Source organism: Erythrolamprus reginae, chromosome 2 (genome assembly GCF_031021105.1).
Source record: "Erythrolamprus reginae isolate rEryReg1 chromosome 2, rEryReg1.hap1, whole genome shotgun sequence".
In the NCBI taxonomy this organism is placed as follows: domain Eukaryota; kingdom Metazoa; phylum Chordata; class Lepidosauria; order Squamata; family Dipsadidae; genus Erythrolamprus; species Erythrolamprus reginae.
Window position 1 is genome coordinate 89807160 of NC_091951.1, and position 27676 is coordinate 89834835.

The 27676-nt window shown below is 43.0% G+C and overlaps 2 protein-coding genes and 2 non-coding genes across 5 annotated transcripts in view; 1 reads left to right on the top strand and 3 right to left on the bottom strand.

Moving 5' to 3' along the window:
* Nucleotides 1-23790, top strand: part of GLT8D1 (glycosyltransferase 8 domain containing 1) — a 37091-nt gene extending 13301 nt beyond the window's left edge. The window contains exon 12 of one of the 2 annotated variants that reach the window (XM_070738656.1): nt 23705-23790. In XM_070738656.1, the coding sequence (XP_070594757.1) occupies nt 23705-23708 (4 nt within the window). In that variant the 3' untranslated portion in view covers nt 23709-23790. Of the gene's footprint in view, nt 1-23490; nt 23528-23704 lie in introns of those variants that run through there. The other variant, XM_070738657.1, reaches the window with a different exon arrangement.
* Nucleotides 1857-26512, bottom strand: GNL3 (G protein nucleolar 3). The gene is made up of 15 exons (XM_070738653.1): nt 26135-26512; nt 24010-24068; nt 23293-23430; nt 20291-20386; nt 18105-18188; nt 15489-15624; nt 13807-13910; nt 12088-12241; nt 11414-11501; nt 10210-10378; nt 9322-9464; nt 5195-5331; nt 4082-4266; nt 2716-2797; nt 1857-2626 (listed from the first exon to the last, which is right to left on the bottom strand). Exons 1-15 carry the CDS (start codon nt 26145-26147, stop codon nt 2562-2564), a joined length of 1653 nt encoding a protein of 550 aa, XP_070594754.1. The 5' UTR covers nt 26148-26512; the 3' UTR covers nt 1857-2561.
* Nucleotides 9880-9953, bottom strand: LOC139163281 (small nucleolar RNA SNORD19). The gene has a single exon (XR_011558446.1). It is a non-coding gene; the product is annotated as a small nucleolar RNA SNORD19 (small nucleolar RNA).
* Nucleotides 15189-15264, bottom strand: LOC139163280 (small nucleolar RNA SNORD19). The gene has a single exon (XR_011558445.1). It is a non-coding gene; the product is annotated as a small nucleolar RNA SNORD19 (small nucleolar RNA).
* Nucleotides 26513-27676: the final 1164 nt, after the last annotated feature.

Genomic DNA, 27676 nt, shown 5'->3' on the forward strand with positions numbered 1-27676 from the left:
CAGCCATTAAAGGAAGCGGTTGTGCTACCCCTTCTCAAGAAGCCTTCCCTGGACCCAGCTGAATTAAAGAACTTTTGTCCAGTCTTCAACCTATCCTTTGTAGGGAAGTTTGTTGAGAAAGTGGTGGCACTCCAGCTCCTACGGTTATTGGGTGAAATAGAAAATCTGGACACCCTCTCAATCTGGATTCAGGCCTAGCTACAGCATGGAAACTGCTTTGGTCATGCTGATGGATATTTGGCGAGCCAGAGATGGTGGTCACTCCTCAATCTTGGTGCTACTTGACCTCTCATCTGCTTTCAATACTATTGACCATGGTATCCTTCTGATACAACTAAGAGTTGGGGCTAGGAACCACTGTATTATGGTGGTTCTCCTATCTCTCTGTCGGTGTTGGTAGGACAGAGATTGACCTTGTTTGTGGGGTGTCTCAGGGCTCGGTCCTCTTCCCCCTTACTATTTAATATCTACATGAAACCACTGGATGAGGTCATCTGATGATTCAGGGTAAGGTGTCAGCAATATGCAGATGATACCCAATTATATATCTCCACAACACGTCAATTCAGTGAAGCAGTGGATACGAGGCTGTGAGGATCTGGATGGCAGTTAATAGGCTCAGACTTAACCCAGACAAGACCGAGTGGCTGTGGATATTGCCTCCTAAAGACTATGTCAACTTTCCATCCTTGGCTCTTGGGGGGGGGGGGAGAGAAATTGTCCCCCTCAGAATGGGTTCAAAATTAGGATGTCCTCCTAGACTCACAGCTAAAACTAGATCAACATTTGACAGCGGTTGCTAGAGGGACCTTTTGCACGTTTGTCTAGTGCCCTACCTGGATCAAGAGGCACTCCTCAATCATGCCCTTGTCACCTCACAATTAGATTATTGCAATGCGCTCTACATGGGGCTACCCTCAGAGAGCTTGGAGACTACAACTGGTCCAGATTGTAGCTGTGCGAGCTGTTGTGGATACACCTAGGTACACCCACATTACACCAATCCTCGGTGAGCTACACTGGCCCCCTATTGGTCTCCGGGCACAATTCAAGGTGTTGGTCATTAACTTTAAATCCCTACATGGCTTAGGGCCAGGTTATCTTTGAGACCGCCTTCTGCCACACAACTCCCAGCGACTGGTGACATCCCAGAGTTGGTCTCCTGGTCCCGTCAGCTAAACAGTGTTGGCTGGCAGGCCCACAAGGGAGGGCCTCCTCTGTGGCTGCCCCAGATCTTTGGAATCAAGTACCTATAGAGGTCAGGACTGCCTCCACCTTATTGGCCTTCCAAAAAGCAGTTAAGACCTGGCTTTTCTGGCAGGCCTGGGGCCACTAATCTCATTGTTGTAATCGGCGAAATCCAGCCATGGAATGATACGTATGGGTTTTAGTTGTTTTAATGTTTAAGATGTTTTAAATATTTTATTACGTTGTTAAGCCACCTGGAGTCCTTTGAGAGTTGGACAACATATAAATTTAATAAAATAAATTAAAATAAATAAATGTCTTACAATAACTTCCTCCAGTGAATGGACTCGGCTTCGTAAGCATCATTTGGTAGATGCATATTAAAATAATTAGAAATTTGCAAGAAAAATTGACAAATTGAAAGAAAAAGTAAATTTTGATCTTAAGAATGATTCTTGTTCAAAAAAGGCTGAACCAGTTTTGTCTTTCTAATTATCAGGATAATTAGGTAAGCCTTGTAAATCTACTCATTTTGTCTATATTCATCTGAGACATGAAATGGTGGCTGAAAATAGAACAAATGGAGATAAATAGTGGATGGGAAAGGGTTTTGGCTGTTCTGCATTATAGGTTATATACTTGCCTCTGTATTTACACCCAAAGAGAAATTAGATCAAAATATGTGATTTTATCATTTTTTTAAAAAAACACCACCTGGATTTCCTGCAAGGTTGCATATTCTATATGGCTACATATGCTTACATATTGAGCAAAAAGACATCACAAATATATGTACACTTTTTGGTTATATTTTCTAATTACATATATGTTCTTCAGAAACCTGCATTATGACTTCCATTATATAACATAACAATGCCTTATTAAGATGGAACTGAGACTACAGAATCATGAAAAATACATACTTCAGGAAAGAAGCTATTTTAACCTGTTCCTTTATCCTTTATAGGCTGCAACTTTCATCTTAGTACTAAGGTTACTATTGTAGAAAGAAGAAGAAAAAGCCCAAGAAAAATAATTTTCATTTCACCATAGGATTTTCTGCAACGCAGCTCAGTTTTTTTCAGTTTGGAAAGTAGAAACACCTTTGTTATCCATCCTTATTCCACATAAGCCCTACACAGGTTACAGTCTAAAGTGTTGCTTCATTCTGCTTTTGTAAAACATTGGTTTTACTTCTGCTTGTAGTTCGTGATCAAAGCATTTACTGAACAAAATTTACTACATCAGAAAGCATCTTTTTCATCAGACGCTATTTCCAAAATATTTACAAGAGTGGTGTTCAGTAACTGTAAAAACAGATTAGGAATGCATTCCACAATGTGAAAAATTCTTGAAATTTTATAATATTTTCTTCACATGTAATCGGTATTGAAGTCATAAGCATCATCCAGGTCACTGGTTTTGAGTTGTTTATCATCTAAAGAAAAAAAACCAAGTTTAGTATATTTGGGGTTTTTTTCTATTTAAATATTTACTTCTGTAAAATTGTGTAGGTTTCATATATACCTGTAGATAAAATGTCCACATTTTCATTTTTTGCTTTCAATTCTTCAGAGGGTGTTTGACTACTCATTAATCTGTCACTTTCCTAAAACAAGATTAATAATTGCTATATCAACATTACTGACATAGGAAAACCAGATGCAGATGCTTCCTATATACTCTAGATTAGTGATGGCGAACCTTTTTTCCCTCAGGTGCCGAAATAGTATGCATATGTGCTATCGTGCATGCCCATAATTCAATGCCTGGGGAGGGCGAAAACAGTTTCCCCCTGCCCCACAGAGGCCCTCTGGAGGGGGGGAAATGGCCTGTTTCCCAATTTCTGGTGGGCCCAGTAGGCTCGTGTTTCGCCCTCCCCAGGCTCCAAAGCAGACCTGGGCAAGGGGTGGCCCATGGGCCGCATTCAGCCCGCCCACTGTTTGTGACCGGCCTGCCCACTATCTGTGACCAGTCTGCGGAGGTCGGGGTCTGCTCCAGTACGAAGATGAAAGAGCTCACCGCGTCTACTGGGACTCCGGTTCCTACTTTCCTGATGAATCATGAGGAAACCACGAATCAGAGAAGTCCCGGCAGACGCGGTGAGCTCTTTCATCTTCGTACTGGAGCAGACCCCGACCTCCTACCGAGCGTCCGAGCACAGAAACCACACAAACAATCCAGCGCAGTGACTGTGGTGCACCGTGTTGCTGTAAAGGAAACAATTAGGGGTCTGTAGAGTGGGTCTGGGTGTTTAGGTCAGGCCAGGGTCTGGGTCTTTACAGTATTGGGTAGAACTGAGTTAATTATATTAGTCCGGCCCTCTAAAACCATCCCAAATTCTCATGCAGCCCCATGGCAAAATTAATTGCCCACCCCTGCTCCAAAGGCTTCCCTTGAGCTGGAGGAAAGTAAAAATGCCCTCCCTCATCCCCCTGGAGACTCTCTGGAAGCCGAAAACGCCCTCTCAGAGCCTCTGTGTGAGCCAAAAATCAGCTGGCTGGCACACATGCTAGGGCAATGGCTCGCGTACCAGCAAATATGGCTTTGCATGCCACCTGTGCCATAGGTTCGCCATCACTGCTCTAGGTTATTGGCTGATCTCCATTTTAAAGCTAGGAATTAAAATCCATTCTGTATTAACAGGGCTTCAAATATCTATCCTTCAAAATCTGAGTAATTACTCCACAAACTATAGTTTGAAATTTCTTAATATTACATATGAAGTCCCATATTACTTGAACAGGGTTTTCCCTGTGTAACGTGACTTCTTTCTCCTTCCTTGCACACAGTAGAAAATGTATTCCTACTGGTTCATTCACAGGAGAAACAATTCAGGCAAGAAAAGATCTCACTGGACAGCATCCTAAACATTTTAAAATTCAATTGTTACCTCTTCCACATCATCAAGGTCACTTTCATCATCCTCCATTTCTTCTTCAGTTAATTCTGCATCATTTTCTTCCGCATTCTGTGATTCCAGGGCTTCTTCTGATTGTTCATTATCTTCCATAATGCCATCCGTGAAGCCAGGAGATTGGAAGACAATAGTGCTTGCCTGATTAGGGTATTTATTAGCTAAAAAAGAAATATTCCCTTGAGAGACTGACTGAACAAACAGAACTTTCTAGGGCATTTTGCCAAAAGATAAACTGCCACAGAAATGAATTATGTTGCAACACTTTCAAGTTTGTTAGTAAGACTGCTAATTAGCAAGACTATTTACTATTTTTTTTACTAATGGGAAAAAATAAATAAACGGAGGAGCATTGGCTGCATGTAATCCTTGGCTTATGGTCTATTGCTTAGCAACTGTTCAAAATTATAAACCTCCACAAAGCTACTTATGACTATATGTCTTTCTTGATAAGAATATTCCTAATATTTACCACATCTCCAAAGCCACCCAACTCCATTACAATTCCAGAATTTCTTAAAATTTTGTCAGTTTTAACATTGCACTATTATAAACAAACCTTAAATCAAACATAAAGCCAAGTACGTACTTCTAGATGAATAGGTAATATGAAGAGAAACTAGAAAAGTCAATTAGAAACCCCTGCACCTCCAAGTACCACAAACAAAAATGTTTTATAACTCCTGATGAATTGTAATGTTCATGAGACAATTAACACTATAAATCTGCATCTTTCAATAAAGCTCAACCAGGGTCAGGATAAGCTATTTCAAGCAAAAGAGCACTGAAGTAAACTTAAATAAGTTTAATTATTTCTAGTATATATAAATAATTTTATGTAGGAGAAAGCAGTTAATGGAGAAGAGTTAACATTCCTATATAGTTAACGTTGAGGTAAAACTTTGTTTTCCTGGAGATGTGAAACATATCTAACAGAACCAATATTTTTTTCATGGAATTCAAACAGAGCCTCTGGAAAAAGTCTATTCTGTAATATGTAAACCATTTAGTAATTTATACTATGTCACTATGGATTTTGCTCTTATATGTATATAAAATGAGAGAGGGTTAGGGTTAGATTAATCTCACCATTTACAGTATTTTTGTTATCTTCTTCCAGTTCCTCAAAATCAAAACCTTCCTGTATTGTTGCTACTCCTTCCCTGGAAAGATGTGGAGACAGAGCCCATGGTTCAGGAGGTCGAGAATAGTAACTAACTTTGGCACTGAAAAAAAGGACATTTAGAAGAGATTTTCACTCTTGGGCAGAAATATAAAAATCCCTCAGATGAAATAGCTGGACAATATCTTTCTGCATATACACATATAAGGTAGTCCTTCTTCACCCACTAACTCACAGTGACCCTTTGCAATGATGACTGATGAAACAGTAACTAAGTGGCCAACATGTGTACTTGTGACCATTACAGTCACATGGTTCAGCACTATGGCCAGTAGGGTATCATCTTATCCAGTGCCTGTCCCTGTCCCAGTTCTGCAGTGCAGGGCAGAGAAGTTGCTTATAAACAAGCTATCTTTTCCTTGGCTGCTTTTTTCCTGCAACACAATACTTTCCTAAAGAAAGTAACCTTAATTAGTTGATTCAAATCTTCTACTGGTAGTTGCTGCCAGATAGACAAAATCCTAATCAATTTCACACTGAAAGCTTTTCTTTGCCACCCTGAACTGCACTGGGATTTCTATCCCTGTGTATTTCCACTGAGCTGTACTAGGCATGGCTGTCCATGTCTATTTCCCCACTATGTCTACCTTTTACTTTTTTAATAAATCCCTTGCGCTCCAATGAATGTAAATACATATACAGTGGAACCTCAAGATATGAACTTAATTGGTTCCAGGGGGAGGTTCGTAAGACGAAAGGTTCGTAAGACGAAACATTGTTTCCCATAGGAAACAATGTAAAGTCAATTAATCCGTGCAACAAAAAAAACCCCCCGCAAAAAAACGCTGCCGCCCGGCTGTCACCTTTTAAAACAGCCGGGCGGCTTCCCTCTCTCTCTCTCCTTCCTCCCTCCTCCTCCTCTTCCTCCTCCTCCCGTATTCTGCCTCCCTCCCAGCCCGCTAGGCAAGCCAGTGATCCCCGTCACGGAGCACAGCCATGTGGGCTCCGCTCTGTTCCCTGCCGGCCCGATTGAGGGGCCGACGGTCTCCGCCAGAGAGAGCTTCCTGGCTTTCGTTCTTGTTGGATTCGCGAGCTTTAATTCCCAGGAAGGTCTCCGAAGTGAGGAGAACCGCTGCTGTCGCCGCGCGGCCGCACCTCCTCGCCCGCCGCCCGCCCAGGATGCAGACCTGCTGCCTCGCCTGCCGCCGGCCCGATCCTGCGTCTCTTGCTTCTGGGCTGGCTCCATTCTGTTCCCTGCCAGCCCGATTGAGGGGCCGGCGGGAAGAAAGCGAATGCCTCTCTTCGTTGCGCTGCCTGGCTGGCAGTGGAAGATGTAACCGAGCCCACGGGGCCGGGCTCCGTGGCCGGCAGGGAACAGAACGGAGCCTTCCACGGCAGCTGCCTGCTGGGCTGGTAAGAGGGGGAGCCGAGCCCAGCCCCGTGGGCTCGGTTACATCTTCCGCTGCCAGCCAGGCCATGCTGGCGGAAGCGCAACAAAGAGAGGCATTCGCTTTCCTCCCGCACGCAGCCGTCTGACCGTGGGCTCCTTCCCGTTCTCGGAGAGCATCCTGGCTTTTGTCCTTGTTGCATTCGCGAGCTTTCATGCCCAGGAAGCTCTCCGAGATCGGGAAGCCGTCCACGATCAGTCGGCTGCGGGCAGGAGGAAAGCGAATGCCACGGGGCTGGGCTCGGCTCCCCCCCCTTACCAGCCCAGCAGGCAGCCGCCGCGGAAGGCTCCATTCTGTTCCCTGCCGGCCCGATTGAGGGGCCGGCGGGAGGAAAGCGAATGCCTCTCTTCGTTGCGCTGCCTGGCTGGCAGCGGAAGATGTAACCGAGCCCACGGGGCCGGGCTCCGGCTTCCGCGCCGCTCGTCCCACCCATCACACGTATCCAGCAGAAGCGGCGGGATTCAAAAGTGCTGGGGTGGGGGGGCTGTTGGGACACCCACCCACCCCAGCACTTTGAATCCAGCAGCTTCTGCTGGATACGGGCGATGGGTGGGACGAGCTACCACAGCCACCGGCTTCCGCACTGCTCGTCCCACCCATCGCACGTATCCAGCAGAAGCTGCTGCCCGAGTGCTCTTGGCCGGCGGGATTCAAAAGTGCTGGGGGGGGCTGTCGGGACCCCCACCCCACCCCAGCACTTTGAATCCAGCAGCTTCTGCTGGATACGGGCGATGGGTGGGACGAGCTGCCACAGCCACCGGCTTCCGCGCCGCTCGTCCCACCCATCGCACGTATCCAGCAGAAGCGGCGGGATTCAAAAGTGCTGGGGTGGGGGGGCTGTCGGGTTCGGGGGGTTGCTGGGAAGCCCCCCAGGCCGGCTGCGACCTTTTAAAACAGCTGCGCCGCTTCCCAGCTGTCTCCTGAAGCCGAACGCCAAAGCCGAACTTCCGCGTTCGGCTTCAGGAGACAGCTGGGAAGCGGCGCGGCTATTTTAAAAGGTGACAGCCGGGCTGGGGGGCTTCCCAGCAACCTCCCGAACCAAACCCGGGGTTCAGAAAAATTTTGCCCCTTCTTACGAACTTTGTTTGAGTTACGAACCGGCGTTCGGGAGGCTTCTGGGAAGCCCCGCCGCCCGACTGTCACCTTTTAAAACAGCCGAGCGGCTTCCCAGCAGTCTCCGAACGCCGGTTCGTAACTCGAAAAAAGTTCGTAAGAAGAGGCAAAATTTTTCTGAACCCCGGGTTCGTATCACGAGTTGTTCGTAAGACGAGGGGTTCGTATCTTGAGGTACCACTGTATTAATTTCCTTTTGCTTAATTATCTCAACACAGAGAGAAACATTCCAAAGGGCAGAAGAGTGGGGGGAAATGGCTTTAAGATTGGCTCTTTTTAACCAATTTCCTCATGAGTATAGTTCTAAAATCCTACTATTTGGATTCCCCTAGATGTTTGGGTTGTACCCTTCTGACGATTCCGGAACAATTTCCTAATAAAACTCTCTTCAACATTTATCACTATCTTGGTGTCTCCCTTAATGTTCTCATTCTTTGATATTCACGGTGCATGTTCTAAACTAAGCATTGACTCAGATTAATTGCAATCAATATACAGCAGGGGTGAAATTCAGAGCTTTTCGCTAACGGTTCTGTGGGTCTGACTTGGTGGGCATGGCAGGGGAAGGATACTGCAAAATCCCTCTTTGCTCCCCACTCTGGGGCCATGCAGAGGTGGTATTTGCCAGTTCTCCGAACTACTCAAAATTTCTGCTACCAGTTCTCCAGAACCTGTTGAATTTTCACCCGTGGTATACAGGTAGTCCTTGGGGACACAATCTGAAGTTAGTTGGGGGAAAGATCAAAAGCAACATGAGAAAATATTATTTTACTGAAAGAGTAGTAGATCCTTGGAACAAACTTCCAGCAGACGTGGTAGATAAATCCACAGTAACTGAATTTAAACATGCCTGGGAAAAACATATATCCATCCTAAGATAAAATACAGAAAATAGTATAAGGGCAGACTAGATGGACCATGAGGTCTTTTTCTGCCATCAGACTTCTATGTTTCTATGTTTAATGACCATCTGTTCAACAACCATTCAGTCACAATAGTGCTGACCTTCAGTGAAGTCACTGAAGTTAGATTTTTGCAGTGCCCTTTTCAGTCACATGCTCAAAGAAATGGGCTCTTGGCACCCATCCAATCCGTCTATCTGCCTACTTCTCCCTTCTCTCTCTGCTCTTTTGGCTGCCTTCTACTCTTCAATGGTCTTCATGTTTTGCAAAATGCTATGTTTCAGACAATGTTTATCTTAATACTACTTTATGTCATAGCATGGCATGGAATATATACTTAAAACTGTAAATAATCTTTGTTTATTTAAGATTCAATACTACACATTTTGCATGGGAAAATCCCTGACTCAGTCCCCAGTAAATATATAAAGGAGGTTCTTCCCTACCTCTGAAATTTTACACTTATAGCAAGCTGTAGAGTTCCAGGAGGAACAACAATCTTAGCATTCAAACAGACACATGATAAATTTACTGTTTGATCTTCCAAGCACAACTCTTATAATTTTTTTTAAATCTCACCACTATAGCAGAATAATTTGTTTTATTGTAATTAAATGACCACATATTTACCCTGTCCAGTCACAGAGAAGTAATTTAGCCGCACCTTCTGTATTAGGAAGACCACCTTTTTTCAACATTCCTCTCTTTTGAGCAAGCAAAGTTAAAAATTCCAGAGAATTCCTGTAGTCTGAGATGTTATAGTGTAACATGATCTAGAACAGAAGAAAACCCCCACTAGTATTTAACTCTCAAAATTGTCTTCTTATATGAAGGAATCCCTACATACTATATTTTTGGACTATAAAATGCACCAATATTTCAAAGAGGTAAGTAAGGAAAAAAAGTTTTGGCCCTCCCCCAGCTCCCAGGATCACTCTGCAGACCTCCGAAACTCTCTGTGCACCATTTTCACACAGGGCAAAGCTTTGGGAGGCCGAAAGTGGCTGTATTTGGTGTATAAGATGCACCAACACTCCCACCCTCTTTTAGGGGGGGAGATGTGTCTTATACTCTGAAAAATACAAAAAAAAATCAGCTGGCCACAGCCAGTTGCCTACTTCCTCTCCAATTCATTTATATAAATCACTACTTTGGAAAAAATAAAGCTGATCAAAAAGCACCATTTAAGGGTACAGCAAGATCAGAGTTGGATCTGATGTCATCACCGTAACAGTATGACATAGCAAGTATCCTCATTTCTTACTTGCCTAAATGGTGACATGCTAACCACGATTATATTTTCTATTGTATAAATAGAAAAATATTCCCTTCTATTGTAGATACAATCAACACAATAACAACGTAGTTCCACAGTAAAATTTCATTTCACTGATGTGCCAAATTATTAATGAATTCAGTGTCATCTAGCTGTACTGCTCAAATCCTACACTGAATTATAGAAAGATTTAATCAAAAGCTTGTAAAAAGGCTACAAATGGTAAAACTGTAGTATCTTACCTGCTGTTTCCTACAGTGCTTCAGAACAGCATCTACTGAACCAGGTAGGTTTTCAGCATATGTGATACTTCTCAGTGCTAGAGTTAGAGCAGTGCATGAAGGTGCTGCAAGTATACAGGGACTGTCCAACATCTTGATGCATTTTTCAATGTGCACTATTTGTATGGACCTTAACAGAACAGAGACATAATGGTTGGGATGAATCAGGTGCATGCACAACCAGAATTATGAGGAAACAGATGGCAGAATAAAGGAATCCACAGAAGGATTGGAGAAAATCTTTGAAAGAAGCTACTGAAGGAAATAGCTATCTTAGCTAACTTTAAATTAGGATTTTTAAAAAATAAAACTTTATAAAAAACATGATCTAGGTCAGTGATGGCAAACCTATGGCACGGGTGCCATACGGAGCCATATCTGCTGACATGCGAGCTGTTGCCCTAGATCAGCTCCAATGTGCATGTGTGTGCCAGCCAGCTGACTTGTGGCTCACACATGTGCTTGGGAGGGCATTTTTGTCTTCCAGACAGCCTTCAGGGGGATGGGGGAGGGCATTTTTACCCTCCTCCGGCTCCAGGGAAGCCTTTGGAGAGGGTGAAACATGAGCCTATTGGGCCCATCAGAAGTTGAGAAATAGACCATTTCCAGCCTCCAGAGAGCCTCCAGGGATGGGGGAAGCTGTTTCCGCCCTCCGCAGGCATTGAATAATGGGTGTGGGTACTCACACATACACGCACACTCTTTTGGCACCCGAGGGAAAAAAGGTTCACCATCAGTGATCTAGGTAATTCTATGTAAAACTGCTGCACATTCTGGCCAGTTTACAAGCCTACAGATAAGAAAAACAAGTTTCCCCCACACTTTTCCTCCTGACAAAAGATGCAGAAAAAAAATTTCTCTGTAAAAAATGGATAATGGCAGACATTGGGCAGACCCCCCAAGGATTAAATTATGCAATGAAGAGCTATCAAAATTTTTACTACCACACTGTGGCCATGGCTTATGCAGGACGCCTTGCATTTTCTTTCAACATCTTTCAGTGCAAATTGGATACTCTGGGGTGGAGCTCCACTTTCGCTACGCCACTGTGTTCCCCCCCCATCCGGGCAGTAGCCCACCCCTGGTTATGGGAGAAGGACCAAGGGACCCAGTAAAACCAACCCATGCATAAGTATGCATGTGTGTGCTCGATTACAACACTTACTTTGTTAAGCCTCTCTCTGGTCCCACGTTGCAGGCACGTACCTCTTTCAGACTATTGATTATACTGCTTTTGCCGACGTTTGGAAAACCTAAAGCCCATCATAAAACAAAAAACTTTTGTAAAACATAACCTGAAATGAATTATTTTGAATATCAGAGATTTAGATGGATAAATTCTATTTTTAGTTCCACAACACCCATGAACGTAAATATAGCATCTTCAAATAACTTGATATTCTAGGAATGTCACTTTAAATATTCCTATTTCAACCTTCCATTCATTTGGCTATTACATTTAGGTTTGAAATATAACAATGACTGAGTGGAAGAATAAAATGTAGTACATTTTTGTCTTGATTGTGGACAACGTTACATTCTTTGGAAATATTAGTTAGAATAACTGGGGCCAATTGGGTTTTCATTTTTTAAAGTGCCTATAGAGCAAGATCAGAGTTGGATCTGAAGTCTTCACCATGAGACTAAGAAAAATACACATATCCTCATTTCTCACTCCAGTATTAAAAATAAGCAGGCATCATCAGCATAAAAAATGTATAATGTGACCAATTACAATATGTTATGTATATTTTAAAGCATGAATGTCCATAGCTTTCCTTACTATATACCAGTATGTACTATAATTCACAGAATTCCATACAGACAAGGCAAACTTACCTATCACCCCAACCTGTATAACTTCATCTTTAGTCATACAATATTCTTGCAGAAGTTTCAGGAGACATTGACTTCCAAAGCATTTGCTTGCTCTTGATAATTCTAGGTATGCACTATTCTTTGCACTATTCTTCTTTGTCTTTCTTTTCTCTTGCTGTAAATTTAAAGTAAGACCAGTAAATATCTATTTCACAGAGAAACATATTTCTACCAGAATAGACTAAAAGATACAGGCTTATACCAGTGATTTTCAACCTTTTTTGAGACGCGGCACATTTTTTACATTAACAAAACCCTGGGGCACATTGAGCGGGGAGAGGGTGGGGGCTAAAAAAAGTTTGGACAAAAAAATTCTCTCTAGCTCTTCCTCCCTTTCGCTCTATTTCTCTCTCCCCCCTCTTTCTCTGCCTTCCTTCTTTCTCTCTCCATCCCTCTTTCTTTCTCTTCCTTCCTTCCTATCTTTTTTGCTATCTTTCTCTCTCCCTCCCTCCCTCTATGTCTTTCTCTCTCTCTCCTTCCCTCCCTCTCCCTCTCTCTCCCTCTCTCTATTGCTTTCTTTCTCTCTCTCTCTTGCTTTCTCTCTCTCTCTTGTTCTCTTTCTCTCTGTTGCTCTTTCTCTCTCTTGCTTTCTTTCTCTGAGCTTCGCGGCATACCTGACCATGTCTCATGGCACACTAGTGTGCCGCGGCACACTGGTTGAAAAACACTGGCTTATACGACAAAGAGCCTGATAAGTTAAAAACAGCTTTTTACTGAAAGAAGAATTTAAGTCAAAGAATCAGTTATAATCAATCCATGGAATCTCTGAAAAAGAAAAAATAATTTATGGCTTTTTATCTAAACAAAGCAATTAGGATAAATTCATGAAATCTGTAAAAGGGAAACTAATTTATGAATTTGTATCTAAACAAAAAGCATTACCATCTGTAGTGGTACTTACCACAACTTCTTCTATTGTAGAATAAAATAGGAAAAGAACCTTTCATAGAATATTGCTGAAATTTTACATATTAACTTTATTCAGAATTAATGTGAATAAAATGGAAAGGCACAAAATCCTAGATAATGCATTTTTAAATAAATACAATAATAAAGACCTCAGAACTATTTTATATGATACTCAATCTCTCTTGTCCCCAATTTTGTTCAAGCCCTTATCATTTATTTAGGGAGGGAAAACACAAAAGCTTTTTAGCACTAGATAATCCCAAAATAGTTTTCTAGTCAAAGTTATTAAGAAAAAAACAATCAACACAACTGAGGAAGTACAACTATTATCTTATATCTGGTAATATTAGCACCCTTGCTTATTTCAGAAAAGACACTCAGAAAAGAGGCCTCGGAGAGGGGCGGCATACAAATCCAATTAATAAATAATATATAAATTTCAAAGGAAAATAAACATTTTTTCTATCTAACAATAATGGCAGTATCATAGTATAATCATTTTTCCAATGACTCCCCTTTTGGATGGAAATATTTTGTTTCCTGTATGAAAAATGGGTTGGACTCAGATTAAGGATTTTCTAGAAAAATATATGATAGTGGCAATACAATCTATCTCTACAGAACCTGTATCTTCAGGAACACCAATTTAAACATTTATTAAACAGGAAGAAAATATTTTGTATTATCTTTAGTCTTTTATCAATAGCATGCAAATAATATTATAAAAACAGATTGGGTAGTATTGCAGAAGACAGGAAAATATGTTCTTACCACAGTTCTGTCTTTTATCTGCATTGCAGATTTAAAAGCAATGGTTGGAAGATCTTTATTTAAATAATTTAACCAATTCTCTAAGTTTTCTTTTGGTATCAGATCTAGGAGAAAAAACACAAAGCTTGATGTAAAATATGCTATAGTATAACAATCCATGCTTTTCAAACATTGAGTAAGAGAACTATGTTAGTCTATGGGGGGGAAATCAAAAGGAACCTGGCAGCCCATTTCCCAACTAACCAATTTTATTAATAGGTATCCGATAAAGTAAGTTGCAGCTCATAAAACCCCCTGCTTTTTAATAAAATCTATCAGACATAAAAGATTCTACCAAATCCCTTATTCCTTTTCAGGCTTACATCTAGAAAGCTACTGAGTTATGATTCACAACATTTGTGAACTACTCACTAAATACTTAAAACTATTTGCAGTTGTCTGCAATCGGTTGATCTCTAAAGTCTTGGAGGATTATTAGATGTATATCATATAAAGAGCACTTCTGTCTACTTGCAGTAAGAACATATTACTGCAAGTAATTAATTAATTGCAGAAATTATTCCATGTCTTATTCTGATGCAATTTTAAAATAGAAATAAATATCTTAAAACTTGTGGATCACATTTTTTCCTGTTCCTTTCACATTGAAAGTCTCATTACCCATAATCCCTAACAAACTGTTCAAATTAAGTTGACTGGGGCAATAAGATTCTATTTCATTGGATTTAGATTTAGCCGTCTTTCTCAAGTATTGAGGCATATTATTTACTTCATGAAGCTGCCCAGCATGAACCTATTAAAATGGTTAACCCATAGTCATAGATGTTGAAAACTACAGAAACCAGTAAAGCCTATTAAATCATTAATTTTATTGGACAATCATGTAAGATATAAAGATAGATAAAAATAAAATCCAGCAGCCAAAATAGCTGCTATTTCACAACTGCTTGCTTAACATAGAAGATATTTTTTGTTATGCGCAAGATTTCAAATTTAATAGTTAAGGAAAGGTACCATACTCCAGACGATATTCACAGCTATATATAGGTAATTCCAGAGGCAATTCTAAACTCTTCAGTGAACCAGATGCATTCTGAGACTGAGATATACAGCAGGCAGATCAATACAATTTTGAGGTTTAAATTTAGCAGAACAGAATGGAGCAGTTTAATCAATATTTCAATAAAAGCCTTTCCGTGGTCAGTTTTATTTCAATTTCTTTCAACACAGGGACACATTAAATGGGAGTAATGCCTTGTGTGCCTGCCAGCAGCTTAGAAGGCAAAATGATTTTCACAAGATCAAAACACTGCGTGGGCGCAATCTAGGTGTTTCTAAATATACAGAATGAGAATGACAAGAATCAGTTATGCTTCCCTAGCAGGAAGAGTGAGCTCAGAGTTGGATCTGACAGTCTCCAGATACAGGTCAGCACGTTTTATTGCCTCCTCATAGCTCACATCCTACTGAAAAAATATTTAAATGATAATGTAATCAACAAGGCAGTCAAACACTAAAGTTTAAATACAAGCCATCCTCTACTAGCATTTTTTTTTTAAAAAAGGGGCAAGTCTCCTATCTCCATTTCTAAATTTCACACGAGATCTTCAAATCATTGGACTTAACTAATCTATGAATAGAGCTGAAAAGTTTATGTAAAAATAATTATTTATTTTACTTACCTATTTTATTTAAAACCAGAAGTAATTTTTTCCTTCCCTCAGACTGAACAATAAGTTGTTCAACCTGTGGACATCTACAGCCTAGAGGATCTCTAGCATCCAAGATTTCAAGTATGACATCTGAAGCCTCAATTACCTAGAGTAATAAAGAACAATATGGCATTTGAGACTATTAGACTCATTTACATTTGAATGCTTCTGAGTCATGACATTTGTGGTACTATTTTGGTGTCAAGTTAATCTAAGAGTAATTCAAATGGACTTAAAAAAAGCTTCCCCAACAAATTGAATTCAACATTCTCTGAGGATTTAGTTTTCACAACCGTTATCAAGCTCATGGTATTTTTAGTGGAAACCATGCTAAAAATGGCTGGGAACATTTAAATATATAACCAAAGCTATATATGTAAATGTTCAAAACTTAATAAAATGGAAAGAATATAGCTCGGAATATATCTAGAATATTTTTATTACTGTAATTTTTTTGTCTTTGAATATACTGAAAAGCAGTATGTGGTGCTGGAGAAATGGTATTTTGCTCAGGATGGGGAATTCCCTTGCACTCTCCTTTCCTAAACCATCTGCTCCAGGAAAGGAGGAAAGAGGATACATAAATGAAACAGAGAGGACAATATTTTGCCAATCATTGGCAAGAGTCGAGGTGGCGCAGTGGGTAGAGTGCTGTATTGCAGGCCACTAAACTGACTGTAGATCTATAGGTCAACGGTTCAAATCTCATCACCGACTCAAGGTTGACTCAGCCTCCCATCCTTCCGAGGTGGGTAAAATGAGGACCCGGATTGTGGGGGCAATAGGCTGGCTCGGTTCAAAAGCACTATTGCTAACATACTGTAAGCCGCCCCGAGTCTAAGGAGAAGGGCGGCATTAAAAAAAAAATCGAAGAGATCATAATGGATGCAATAATGAATACAGTGATCCCCCGGTTATTGCGTCCCCGACCATTGCGAACAGGGTAATTTGCGATTTTTCAACCCGGAAGTCAAAATACCATCTACGCATGCGTGCCCGTTTTTTCTATGGGCACGCATGCGTAGATGGCAACCGGGAGATCAGCTGCTGGGCGGCTTCCCTGGGTCTTCCCCCTCTTGCTGGCGTCAGCGAGGAGTTTCCCCACCGCCCACGCAAACTCCTCGCTGCCGCTCGCCCGCCCTTCGCCTGCCCACGCCGTTCGCTCCCCCTCTTGCTGGCGGGAGGGCGAGAAGCCCTCCCCAGCACCCGCTCGCCCGCCCTTCGCCGCTCGCCCGCCCTTCGCCCTGGCCGCTTCTTCCCAGCGGAGAAATTCCAGCCCCCACCTGGTCCCGCCCGATCCTCCTCCCTGAGGCAGCTCGCCCTCCCATGGCCGCTTCCTCCACCCTCCATTGCAAGCCCTCGCCACCGCAGCCAACGCGCGCTGCGATCTTCAAACCCGGCTCCTTTCGGCCCAGCATCCCGGGCCAAGCGGCTGCCTTCCGTCACTGAGCCTGGCTCGCCCGGAAGATCGTAGCGCGCGTTGGCTGCAGCGGCGAGCGAAGCCAAGCCGGCAGCAATGTCGCCGCCGCTGCAGCCAACGCGCGCTACGATCTTCCGGGCGAGCCAGGCTCAGTGACCGAAGGCAGCCGCTGGGCCCGGGATGCTGGGCCGAGAGGAGCCGGGCTTGATCCGCTGAGCCTGGCTGGCCCGGAAGATCGTAGCGCGCGTTGGCTGCAGCGGCGGCGACATTGCTGCCGGCTTGGCTTCGCTCGCCGCTGCAGCCAACGCGCGCTACGATCTTCCGGGCCAGCCAGGCTCAGCGGATCAAGCCCGGCTCCTCTCGGCCCAGCATCCCGGGCCAAGCGGCTGCCTTCCGTCACTGAGCCTGGCTGGCCCGGAAGATCGTAGCGCGCGTTGGCTGCAGCGGCGAGCGAAGCCAAGCAGGCGCGCCGTTCTCCGCTGACTCCTAAAGCGGGGAAGTTCGCCCGGAGTCAGCGGAGAACGGCGCAACTGTTTTAAAACGATCGGAGCTTTCCAATGAGTCCCGAAGACAAACGGCAAACTTCTGCGTTTGTCTTCGGGACTCATTGGAAAGCCGCGCGGGTGTTTTAAAACATCCCCGCCGACATGGGGGGCTTGCTAGCACCCCCCCAAACCCGGGTTGGGGGTTCGGGGGGGTGCTAGCGAGCCCCCCATGTCGGCGGCGACGTTTTAAAACAGCCGCCCCGCCCCCCAATCTTCGGCTCCTCGCTAGCGCTGCGGAAGTTAAAAACACCATCTGCACATGCGCAGATGGTGTTTTTACTTCCGCAGCGCTACTTCGCGAAAACCCGCTCGTTGCGGGGGGTCCTGGAACGGAACCCTCGCAACGAGCGGGGGATCACTGTAGTTCAAATTATTATTGTCAGGTAATTTCACAAAGCAACTAAAACTTCTAGATATTTATATTTCCATAGACCTAACGTTAAGACTTAGGATACCGAAGAGCTTCATTAAATGTCTTTTCTCAAAGAGCATTTTAAGAATGCTCTTCCTTCCAAGAGAAAAACAAAGCAATTCTTTAAGGTTTGTGAGTTTTCAAATTAATAGCTCTTATAAAAATAAAATAAATATATAACGTTTTTTTAATATGAAAAAGTTTCTCACCTTTTTAAGCTCCTCACAAAATGATTTGCTTGAGTTTTTTGGGACCTGCTGGTTAGATTTAGTTTTTTGCTTTGTAGTTGATTTCTATAAATAAAGAAAAAAATCAGAAGAAAATTTAGAAATTAGGAAACAATATCACTTATAATAGCAGGCAACAATGATAAAAGTTCTTTTCAATTTTATAGCATTTATATACCCTTCTAATCCACACTTGCAGTGTACAAAATAGAATATATTACCAGTCCAACTAAAATACTTTTCAATTCACTGAAAAACAGTCTAAAATGTAAAACTAAGTGGTTATGGATAATTCTTCATTAGGGGCCAAAGGTCAACTGAAATAGAATAGTTTTCAATGCCTTCTGAAAAGGGAAGGGACCCAGCATCCCTGGAGAGCAGTGTGTTTCACTATATAGGGTAGTGATGACAAACCTATGGCACGGATGCCACAGATGGCACACAGGGTCATATCTGCTGGCACATGAGTTGTTGCCCTAGCTCAGCTCCAGCGTGCAGGCCAGCTGATTTTTGGCTCACACAGAGGTTCTGGGAGGGCAATTTTGGCTTCTGGAGTGCCTCTGGGGGGATGGAGAGGGCGTTTTTGCCCTTTCCAGGCTCCAGGGAAGCCTCTGGAGGGTGAAAAACGGGCCTACTGGGCCTACCAGAAGTTGGGAAACGGGCTGTTTCTGGTCTGCAAATGGTCTCTGGGCCGGGGGGAGGGGGGGCAGGGAGGCAATTTTCGCTGTCTCCAGGCATTGGATTAGGACTGTGGGCACTCACGCAGGCGTGAATCTGTGTGCACGCACTTTTGGTACCTGAGGGAAAAAAGGTTCCCCATTGCTGATATAGGGCATTATTACAGATGACCTGCCTTTTGGCATATTCTTTTCGCTGTTGCTTTTCATAGAGGTAGGATCTTTAGATCCAACCTATATATTCAAAGATCATCATAGTGAGCAAACCCCTGACAACTCAGTAAACATTGAATGAAAGTTTTATTTGCAACAATCAGTATTTTGCATTAGATTCCAAAATGTATAGGCAATCAGAGCAGCAAGTGCAGAAGGTGGGCCACTCTGCAATTATGAGTCTTCAGTATAAGCTGCCTAAGTCACTACATTCTGCACCAGTTATAGCACATTGTCTGTAAAGGCAGAACCACATAGTGTATTGTAGGAATCCTATCAGGTGGTGATCAAACTATGAGCTAGTATCACTAAGGCTTCCTGGTTCAAAAAAGGTGGTCACTTGTGCATCACTGAAGCTGAACAAAGGCACCTCACAAAAAAATCAAGGATTCCTAAATGCCAGTGCTCCTTCAGGAGGAATGGCACCATAACTAGAACAACCATGGGACACGATATTTCCATACAGTCAAGATGCTTATATAACTGGCATCTCCATTTTGCTAGATTTAATATGAGCCTGGTTTTCCTCACCTAGTGCCTGTACCAGTAATGGGAATCTTTTTTTCCTTGGGTGCCGAAAAAGCGTGGGCGTGCACTATCGCACATTTGTGAGTGCCCACACCCATAACTCAATGCCTTGGGAGGGTGAAAACAGCTTTCCCCGCCCCGTGGAGGCCCTCAGCAGGCCAGAAACGGCCTGTTCCCCAACTTCTGGTGAGCCCAGTAAGTTCATGTTTTGCCCTCTCCGGGCTCCAATGGCTTCCCTGGAGCTGGGGAAAGATAAATATGCTCTCCCTCACCCCCTGGAGGCTCTCTGGAAGCCAAAAACACCCTCCCAGAGCCTCTATGTGAGCCAAAAATCAGCTTACCAGCACACACATGCACGTTGGAGCTGAGGTAGGGCAACAGCCTTGCGTGCCAGCAGATATGGCTCCGTGTGCCACCCGTGCCATAGGTTCACCATCACTGGCCTATACCATGCAGATTGGCACAGTATAGTATCTGCAGATACAGTAGACTGACAATACCATACTCTAAACTGAATAATGATCTCCCATAGCATTTCCAAATAGATAGTAAACAACATGGGGAAGTTGTACTTCATTCTAGAGTAGCCATAGGCTGGATTGCCCAAACCATAACTAGATACATATGTGAAAATGCAGAGTTTCAAAATACAATTATTCTAAGAAAGAAATATGATTTTTCAAGTTAATGAAATATTCCTCTCCACTGACCAGCACAAGGTGAATGTAGTACTTTCCTAAAAATTCATACCTCATCCCCAGCATCCTTTTTATTTGCTTGTTGGTTGCGTTTTTTTTCTATTTCCTTCTGACGAGCAAGTTTTTGCTTCTGTTTCAATTCTTCACGCTATTAGCAAAAAAATATAAATATGTTTTTTGTAATAAGTTTTTATTTTTAATGTACAAAAATTCCAATTTCAATTGAACAGTGTGTTGTCTGGGTACAAATCATTTTAGGAAATAATAGTCAGTGTTTAAACTGTATTCATCGCATTAATATCAATTATATTAATATTAATAACAGTAATAATCATACTGTTTGTTTAACCAAGCTTACCTATCTTCCTTAGATCACTGATCCTTTCATACATTTCTCTGTTTCTAACTCGTTTTTTGTCAGCTAGCCATTGATAAAATAACTCACAAGTCAAAAAATACTCAGTTTCTTTTTTCCCCTTAATTGTAATTGTTACCTTATCAATTTCTGCACTTTCTAATATTTTTCTAATCGCATCTTCATCTATTGGGATCACTTCACTTCACCATTGTTATGCAAATACTATTCTCACTGCAGTCAATGCATGTAAAATCAGATATACATTCCCTTTGTTATATTTGTCTGGTAAAAAAGCCTCTAGTTTCAAATCTATATGTTGTTTTATCATTTTTTTCAGCCATGAATGTATTCTTGTACATTTTTTTTTTTGCTTTTTGACATGTGTACCACATATGATAGCATAAATCAGGTATCTGGTGACACTTCCAACATTTTGCATATTTATCCTTAAACATCTTTGCTAACCTTGAAAGTGAAAAATGCCATCTATAAAACATTTTATAAATATTGTCTTTGTATGCAGTAGACATTTTTAATTTATAGTTTCTATCCCATAGTTTCTGCCATTGATCTAACTCAATTGAATGGCCAAAGTTTTTAGCCATTCATTTACTATCATTTTGTCTTTAACTTGTTCATCTTCCATCTTAGTACTTAACAAATAGCTATATATATATTTCATATGTCCCTGTTAATATCTGATCTAATTCTTTATTTAAACCATATATTTTAACATCCTTCTCGTATGTAGATTGTATCTGCACATATGACCACTATGTTATCTCAATCCCTTGTTCACTCAGTTCCTGTTTAAAGTTTGCCCTTTTCATTTAAAATATCTTTATATCTAGTAACATTCTCTGTATCAATAACATTTGGATAAAGCATTGCCTCCATTGTGGAAAGCCAAACTGGTACAGTGGTACCTCAAGATACGAACCCCTCGTCTTACGAACAACTCGTGATACGAACCCGGGGTTCAGAAAAATTTTGCCTCTTCTTACGAACTTTTTTCGAGTTACGAACCGGCGTTCGGAGACTGCTGGGAAGCCGCGCGGCTATTTTAAAAGGTCACAGCCGGCCTGGGGGGCTTCCCAGCACCCCCCCGAACTTTTGCCGAACTTCCGGGTTCGGGGGGGTGCTGGGAAGCCCCCCAGACCGGCTGTGACCTTTTAAAACAGCCGCGCGGCTTCCCAGCTGTCTCCCGAAGCCGAACGCGGAAGTTCGGGTTTGGCGTTCAGCTTCGGGAGACAGCTGGGAAGCCGCACGGCTGTTTTAAAAGGTCACAGCCGGCCTGGGGGGCTTCCCAGCACCCCCCCCAAACTCCGAACTTTTGCCGAACTTCCGGGTTCGGGGTGGTGCTGGGAAGCCCCCCAGCCCGGCTGTCACCTTTTAAAACAGCCGCGCGGCTTCCCAGCTGTCTCCGAACGCGGAAGTTCGGGTTTGGTGTTCGGCTTCGGGAGACAGCTGGGAAGCCGCGCGGCTGTTTTAAAAGGTCACAGCCGGCCTGGGGGGCTTCCCAGCACCCCCCCGAACCCCAAACTTTTGCCGAACTTCCGGGTTCGGGGGGTAGTGCTGGGAAGCCCCCCAGCCCGGCTGTCACCTTTTAAAACGGCCGCGCGGCTTCCCAGCTGTCTCCGAACGCCGAACGCGGAAGTTCGGGTTTGGCGTTCGGCTTCTGGAAGCTGCTGGGAAGCCGCGCGGCTGTTTTAAAAGGTGACAGCCGGCCTGGGGGGCTTCCCAGCAACCTCCCGAACCCCGAACTTTTGCCGAACTTCCGGGTTCGGGAGGTTGCTGGGAAGCCCCCCAGGCCGGCTGTCACCTTTTAAAACAGCCGCGCGGCTTCCCAGCAGTCGCCGAAAGCCGTTTTTTTGCCGGGGGGGGGGGGGGTTTGGTTGCACGGATTAATTGACTTTACAGTTTCCTATGGGAAACAATGTTTCGTCTTACGAACCTTTCGTCTTACGAACCTCCTCCTTGCACCAACTAAGTTCGTATCATGAGTTATTACTGTATTTTCAAATAATGTTGTTCTTTAATTTTCTCCCACATTAATAATAGTGCATTCCTAACATAATGTCTTTGGAAATAGCTATGTATTTTATTTTTCCCATACCATACAAAAGCATGCCAATCTAATTCAAGACCATGTCCCTCCAAGGTCAATGAGTCATTTGTTCCTCAAGCCAACCCATTCTTTCAACCAAATATTGAAGCCTGATAATACAATCTCCAATCTGGTAACCCAAAACTACCTCTATTTTTAGAATCTTGCAACGTTTTCAAACTTACCCTTGCTTTTTTTCCCTTGCCAAATATATTTTAATATTATTTTATTTAATTCTACAAAATATTTTCTTATGCACCATGACAATTACAAATCTGCTGACCTTGCTTTAAAACTAATTATGGCCATTCTTCTAATGTCTATCTGGTTACACCATTTCACTGTACCAGACTTTATACATTTTGCATTGCATGACATGTGGTATAGATATGCTTTAATAAGTTTAGCAGATATAGGCGGATATACAAATTACTTTTACTACATATTACTTTTTTCTGTCATCACAGCAAACACGGAATAATGATTTTAAAACTCCTGATAGGTACTTGGTAAATATCAGTTCTGCTTTTAATAAAAAATGGCTGTCCAAATTTATATGGATGCACACCAAAGTTTAAACTGTTTTTACCTGTTGCTTCCTATGTTCAGCTTCCCGAAGAATCTCTTCTTTAAATGGAGCAGTATTGGGAACTCCAGGATCTTTCTTTGGCTTTTTGTGTTTATGTTTCTTGGCTTGTTTTCGAAGTTTTTTGTTGTGTTCTCGTACCTATTAAAAGCATAGGCAATCTTTTACTACTATTGATTTTTTTCATCTCTTTCTTATCAGAACACAAAAGTGGAAGCAACATCTTTCAATGAAAATAGAAGAAAGGCACACAAATTTGGATCAAAGTGTACCTTATCTTTGCTATTTCGAGTCAGCTATGAATGTTAAACCAAATAGTAATTTTATTCTGATTTTTGTAGCTTTGAAACTTTTTTACTTGTACAGTCCAATAGATTGTAAGGAAAGCATGTCACTTTTCTACTTCTTTCTGAAGGTAACTGATCAACTGATGATAACAAAGAGAGTAATTAAACTGAAGACAGGAGAAATTCAAGAATGGAAAAGAAAAGACTGTTGAACCAAAAACTTCTGAAGCAAGAATTATATTACTGAAGAGTTAATTATAACATTAACTTCTATGTTCTATCCATACTTCTCATAAAAGCATTCAAATAAACTTTCTCCCCTGTTCTCCAGCTGTTCTCTAATTGTAAGCCAGGACAGACAACTGGGATACACAAAGGGAACAGCAAAATCCATACTTGTTTAAGCAGGAATTAATTCAAAATACACATTTACCTTTTTCTGTATTTTAAACCGTTTGTGGCAGGTCATGCGCTTACTAGCTTTCTTTAACTCTGAAAGGCAAAAATGCAAAAAGTTACAATTTTATCACATATATTGGACAAATGAAATATGTGCCACACTACTTTCCCACAACTATGAATTTAAAAACATAATTTAATAATCAGGAAAGAAAATGTCCGAATAGACCCAGATAACAGGTAATATTACAATTTTATTCTGCCTTTACAGGAACACACAGAATATGATTGGGAATGAAATATTTTCTGGCTCCAGAGTACTTAAAATTTAAATCTCATTGAGTATTTTGGATTAGTCCCAATTGCTTATTGTCTGTGGTCATTAAAGTAACAGATAGTTGGCTGAGACAGTATATAATATCCTTGGCTTTTCCCAATGCTTTCCCCCCTTCATTTTATAATTTTTAAGATTGTAAACTTTCGATTCATTGAACTTTTTTAAAAAGACAACAGGAATTCATCAGCAGAAGTAGAAATTTAATTAACTCATCTCTGTTTGAGAACACAAGATTATATCAGAAGCCATACAGACCAGCAAAATTTATTAGAAAATCAAGATAAGAAGCGCAAATAGGGCTGCATTTCTAGACTCTGCTTAGAATTTTCCTTTTCTTCTTTTGCTATTTAATTTTACATCAGCTTTGGTGGGTGATGCAGGCAAGCCATGCAAGGGGCTATTCAAAAGGCAACTGGACTTTGGGGGGGGGGGGTTCCCCTTGAAAACTTTTCACTTCTCATCCAGTTCTGAAGAAGACATTTCTTCCCATGAAGGGTGGAGATTGGAGAAAAGTCTTTGGGTCACATGGCTTGCATGCCACTTAAGGGTTGTCCCAAATATGTTGGGTATCACCTTTAAAGCCCTACATGGCTGAGGGCCAGACTATCTTCAAGACTGCCTCCTACCACATACCTCCCAGTGACCGATAAGGGCCTACCATGTGGGTGTTCTCCAGATCCAGTCAGCTAAACAGTGTCGGCTGGTGGGCCACGGGGCAGGGCCTTTTCTGTTGCTGCTACGGAACAGAACCAGCTACCTCCTGAGATACCCCCACCTTACTGGCCTTCTGAAAAGCCATAAAGACCTGGCTTTTCTGGCAGGCCTGGGGTCATTGATCAGATGGTATACCATAGGGATCTGGCCACAAGAGACATGCATGGTTTTTCTTAGCTGTTTTAATTGCTTGATTGTTGGCTTTAGAGGTTTCGAACTGTTTTTAGGAGGTTTTATGTTATATTTTTTACTCCAAATGGACTCTGAGCGGCTAACAGGTTTATAAATACAATATAAGTAAAAAACCAATAAAAAACATCACTAAAATCGCAGTATTATAAAACCATACTTGCAACAATCAGTCTTAATTACAGGCCTGCCAGAAAAGCCAGGTTTTAACAGCTTTCCGGGAAACCGGTAGGGAAGAGATAATGCGAATCTCTGGGGGCAGTAAGTAAGTATGTATGTAAGTATGTATGGATAAAAATATAAAAATAAATAAATAAATATATAGAAATAAATAAATATAAATAAATATAAAAATACATAAATAAATATAAAAACAAATAAATAAAATGCTGCTGTTCAAAAGGCAACTGGACTTTCTGGCGGGGGGGTGGTAATCCCCCCTTGAAAACGTTTCGCTTCTCATTCAATTCTAAACGTTTTCAAGGAAAACCCAACAAGAAAGTCCAGTTGCCTTTTGAACAGCGGCAACCTTTTGGGACAATCCATGGCCTGGGAAGAATGAAAACCTCCATAAGACAAGCAAGCCACGTGAACCGTTCTCCAATCTCCAGCCCTCGTGTAGCTCTCTGCTGGCGACGGAAGAGCAGGTCCCAAAGCGGCAGGATCACATCAGGAGTTGATCGGGCGGGCCTTACAGATCGCAGGAGCTCGTCCAGAACGCGGCTCTTAACGCTCCATTACTGGTGGAGGACAAGCGGCGCTCCCGATCGGGATCGCGGAACGGCTCGCGAAGCAACGGCTCAGGAGAGCCCCCTTGGACAGAGCTCCTTCTTCCCCCGCGTCTCGCCAGTTATTAACCGACCGTCCGACTTCCCAACCCTGTTTCGTCCCCCCCGCTCACAGCCGCCGCGCTACTCACTCGGCCGCTTCATGGCGTCCGGACGCGGCTCTCCTCTCCTCCGGAGCGATCCACGTGGAAGAAAGAAGAAGAAGAACCTCGGCGAAAGGCTGCCGTAAAGCGCCCCGCGGGCCGGGCCTGTCGCTCCTCGAAGCCTCGCTTGGCGGCTGAGAAGGCAGGCGAAGCTCTTTTTTTTTTTTTCCTTTTTTTGCGACAGCGGCGGGATCGCTTGGGAGCGAAGCGAAGCGAAGTGAGAGCGGCAACAGTGGCGGCAACGCCGAAGGCGCGGGGGGCAGCGGTGGCGGCGACGGGGACTGAGCGCGGCCGCGGCTGCAGGAGGCGGAGGATTAGCAGCAGCAGCAGCGGGGCTGGCTGGGTAAGTTTACAGGGTGAGGGGCCGGGCTTGGCTTGGCTCCGGGAAAATAAGCGGCGCTTCGCGGGAAGGGAAACACAGGAGGCCGCGGCGGCGTCCCCTTTGTGTGGCTCCGGGGAGCTGCTGGGGCGAAATCCTTTTGCCCGAAGCCCCCCGCGATCTCGGCGCCTCTCCTGCCGAGGACTCGGGGCTGCTCGCCTCCCTTCTGGTTCCTCTTTGGGTCTGACCGGCCTTCCCGTGTCTCCCGAGGGGGAAAGAGACCGGCCCTCCCCAGCCACCCAGCCCCCGGGTTGCCTCTTGACCTACTAACCCTCTTTTCTCTCCCTGAGTTCACACACCTCCCTCCCCCCGAGTCTTCCCACCCCCCTTGTTTCTGGTGGATTCTTCCCAGGGAATTTGTGGGGGATTTTTATCTGTTTTCCGGGGTTTCTTTTTCCCCCTCGTCAGCACGTTAAGGGGAGGAAACAACGCGCACCCCAACATTTCAAAAACAGGAGAGGTTATCCATCCTAAGCCTGAGCTGGAGAAAATGATGGGAAGTTTTCTCCCTGCCCTAGTCCGGAGCAGAGCCGGCTGCACTTGTCAAAAGTAATCACTTTGACTTTCCCCCTATCCGCTTCTCCTCATTCATTGAGGCATAAACAATTCTTGTTGCCTGTTTTTCCGCGCTAAAAACTTTCTTCTAAAATACAAATGATAGTTTATTTAAAAGCATCCGGCCACTATAAGACTGTATGATTGTATTGAATGGGATTTTAAATTATTTTTATATTGTCTTTTAGCTGTTGTAAGCCGCCCAGAGTCCTTTGGGAATGGGTGGCATACAAATTTCATTAATACATACATAATAAACAAACAAACAAACATGGCTTTGGGGCAGTGGTCCCCAACCTTTTTTTGCCCATGCCCTACCTAAGCATCTGTAAAATCTTCATGCCTCCCCCCACCCCCACATAATAAGTCTTACTATTCAAAAAGTGAACTTCTCTTGTGGAGGAAGCCTAAAAAGGCCATTAACTTGGTTTAAACAAGATTCCAGTTGCCCCTATTAAAAAAAATCAAATTGTCCCCCTGTGGGGCATAGGCCCCACATTGGGAACCAGGGCTTTAGGTTTTTTTTTAAAAAAATAAAAACAATATGAAATACAGGTACCATTTCTGAAGCTGGATTCATTGCAATGTGCTTGGAT

What these genes read in the sequence shown, in the direction of transcription:
- GNL3 (XM_070738653.1), bottom strand. An exon ending in AGATAAAAGACAGAACTGTG is followed by an intron (nt 12,242 to 13,806) that starts GTAAGAACATAT and finishes TTAAATTTACAG; the next exon opens with CAAGAGAAAAGAAAGACAAA. An exon ending in TAACAAAAATACTGTAAATG is followed by an intron (nt 4,267 to 5,194) that starts GTGAGATTAATC and finishes TTTCTTTTTTAG; the next exon opens with CTAATAAATACCCTAATCAG.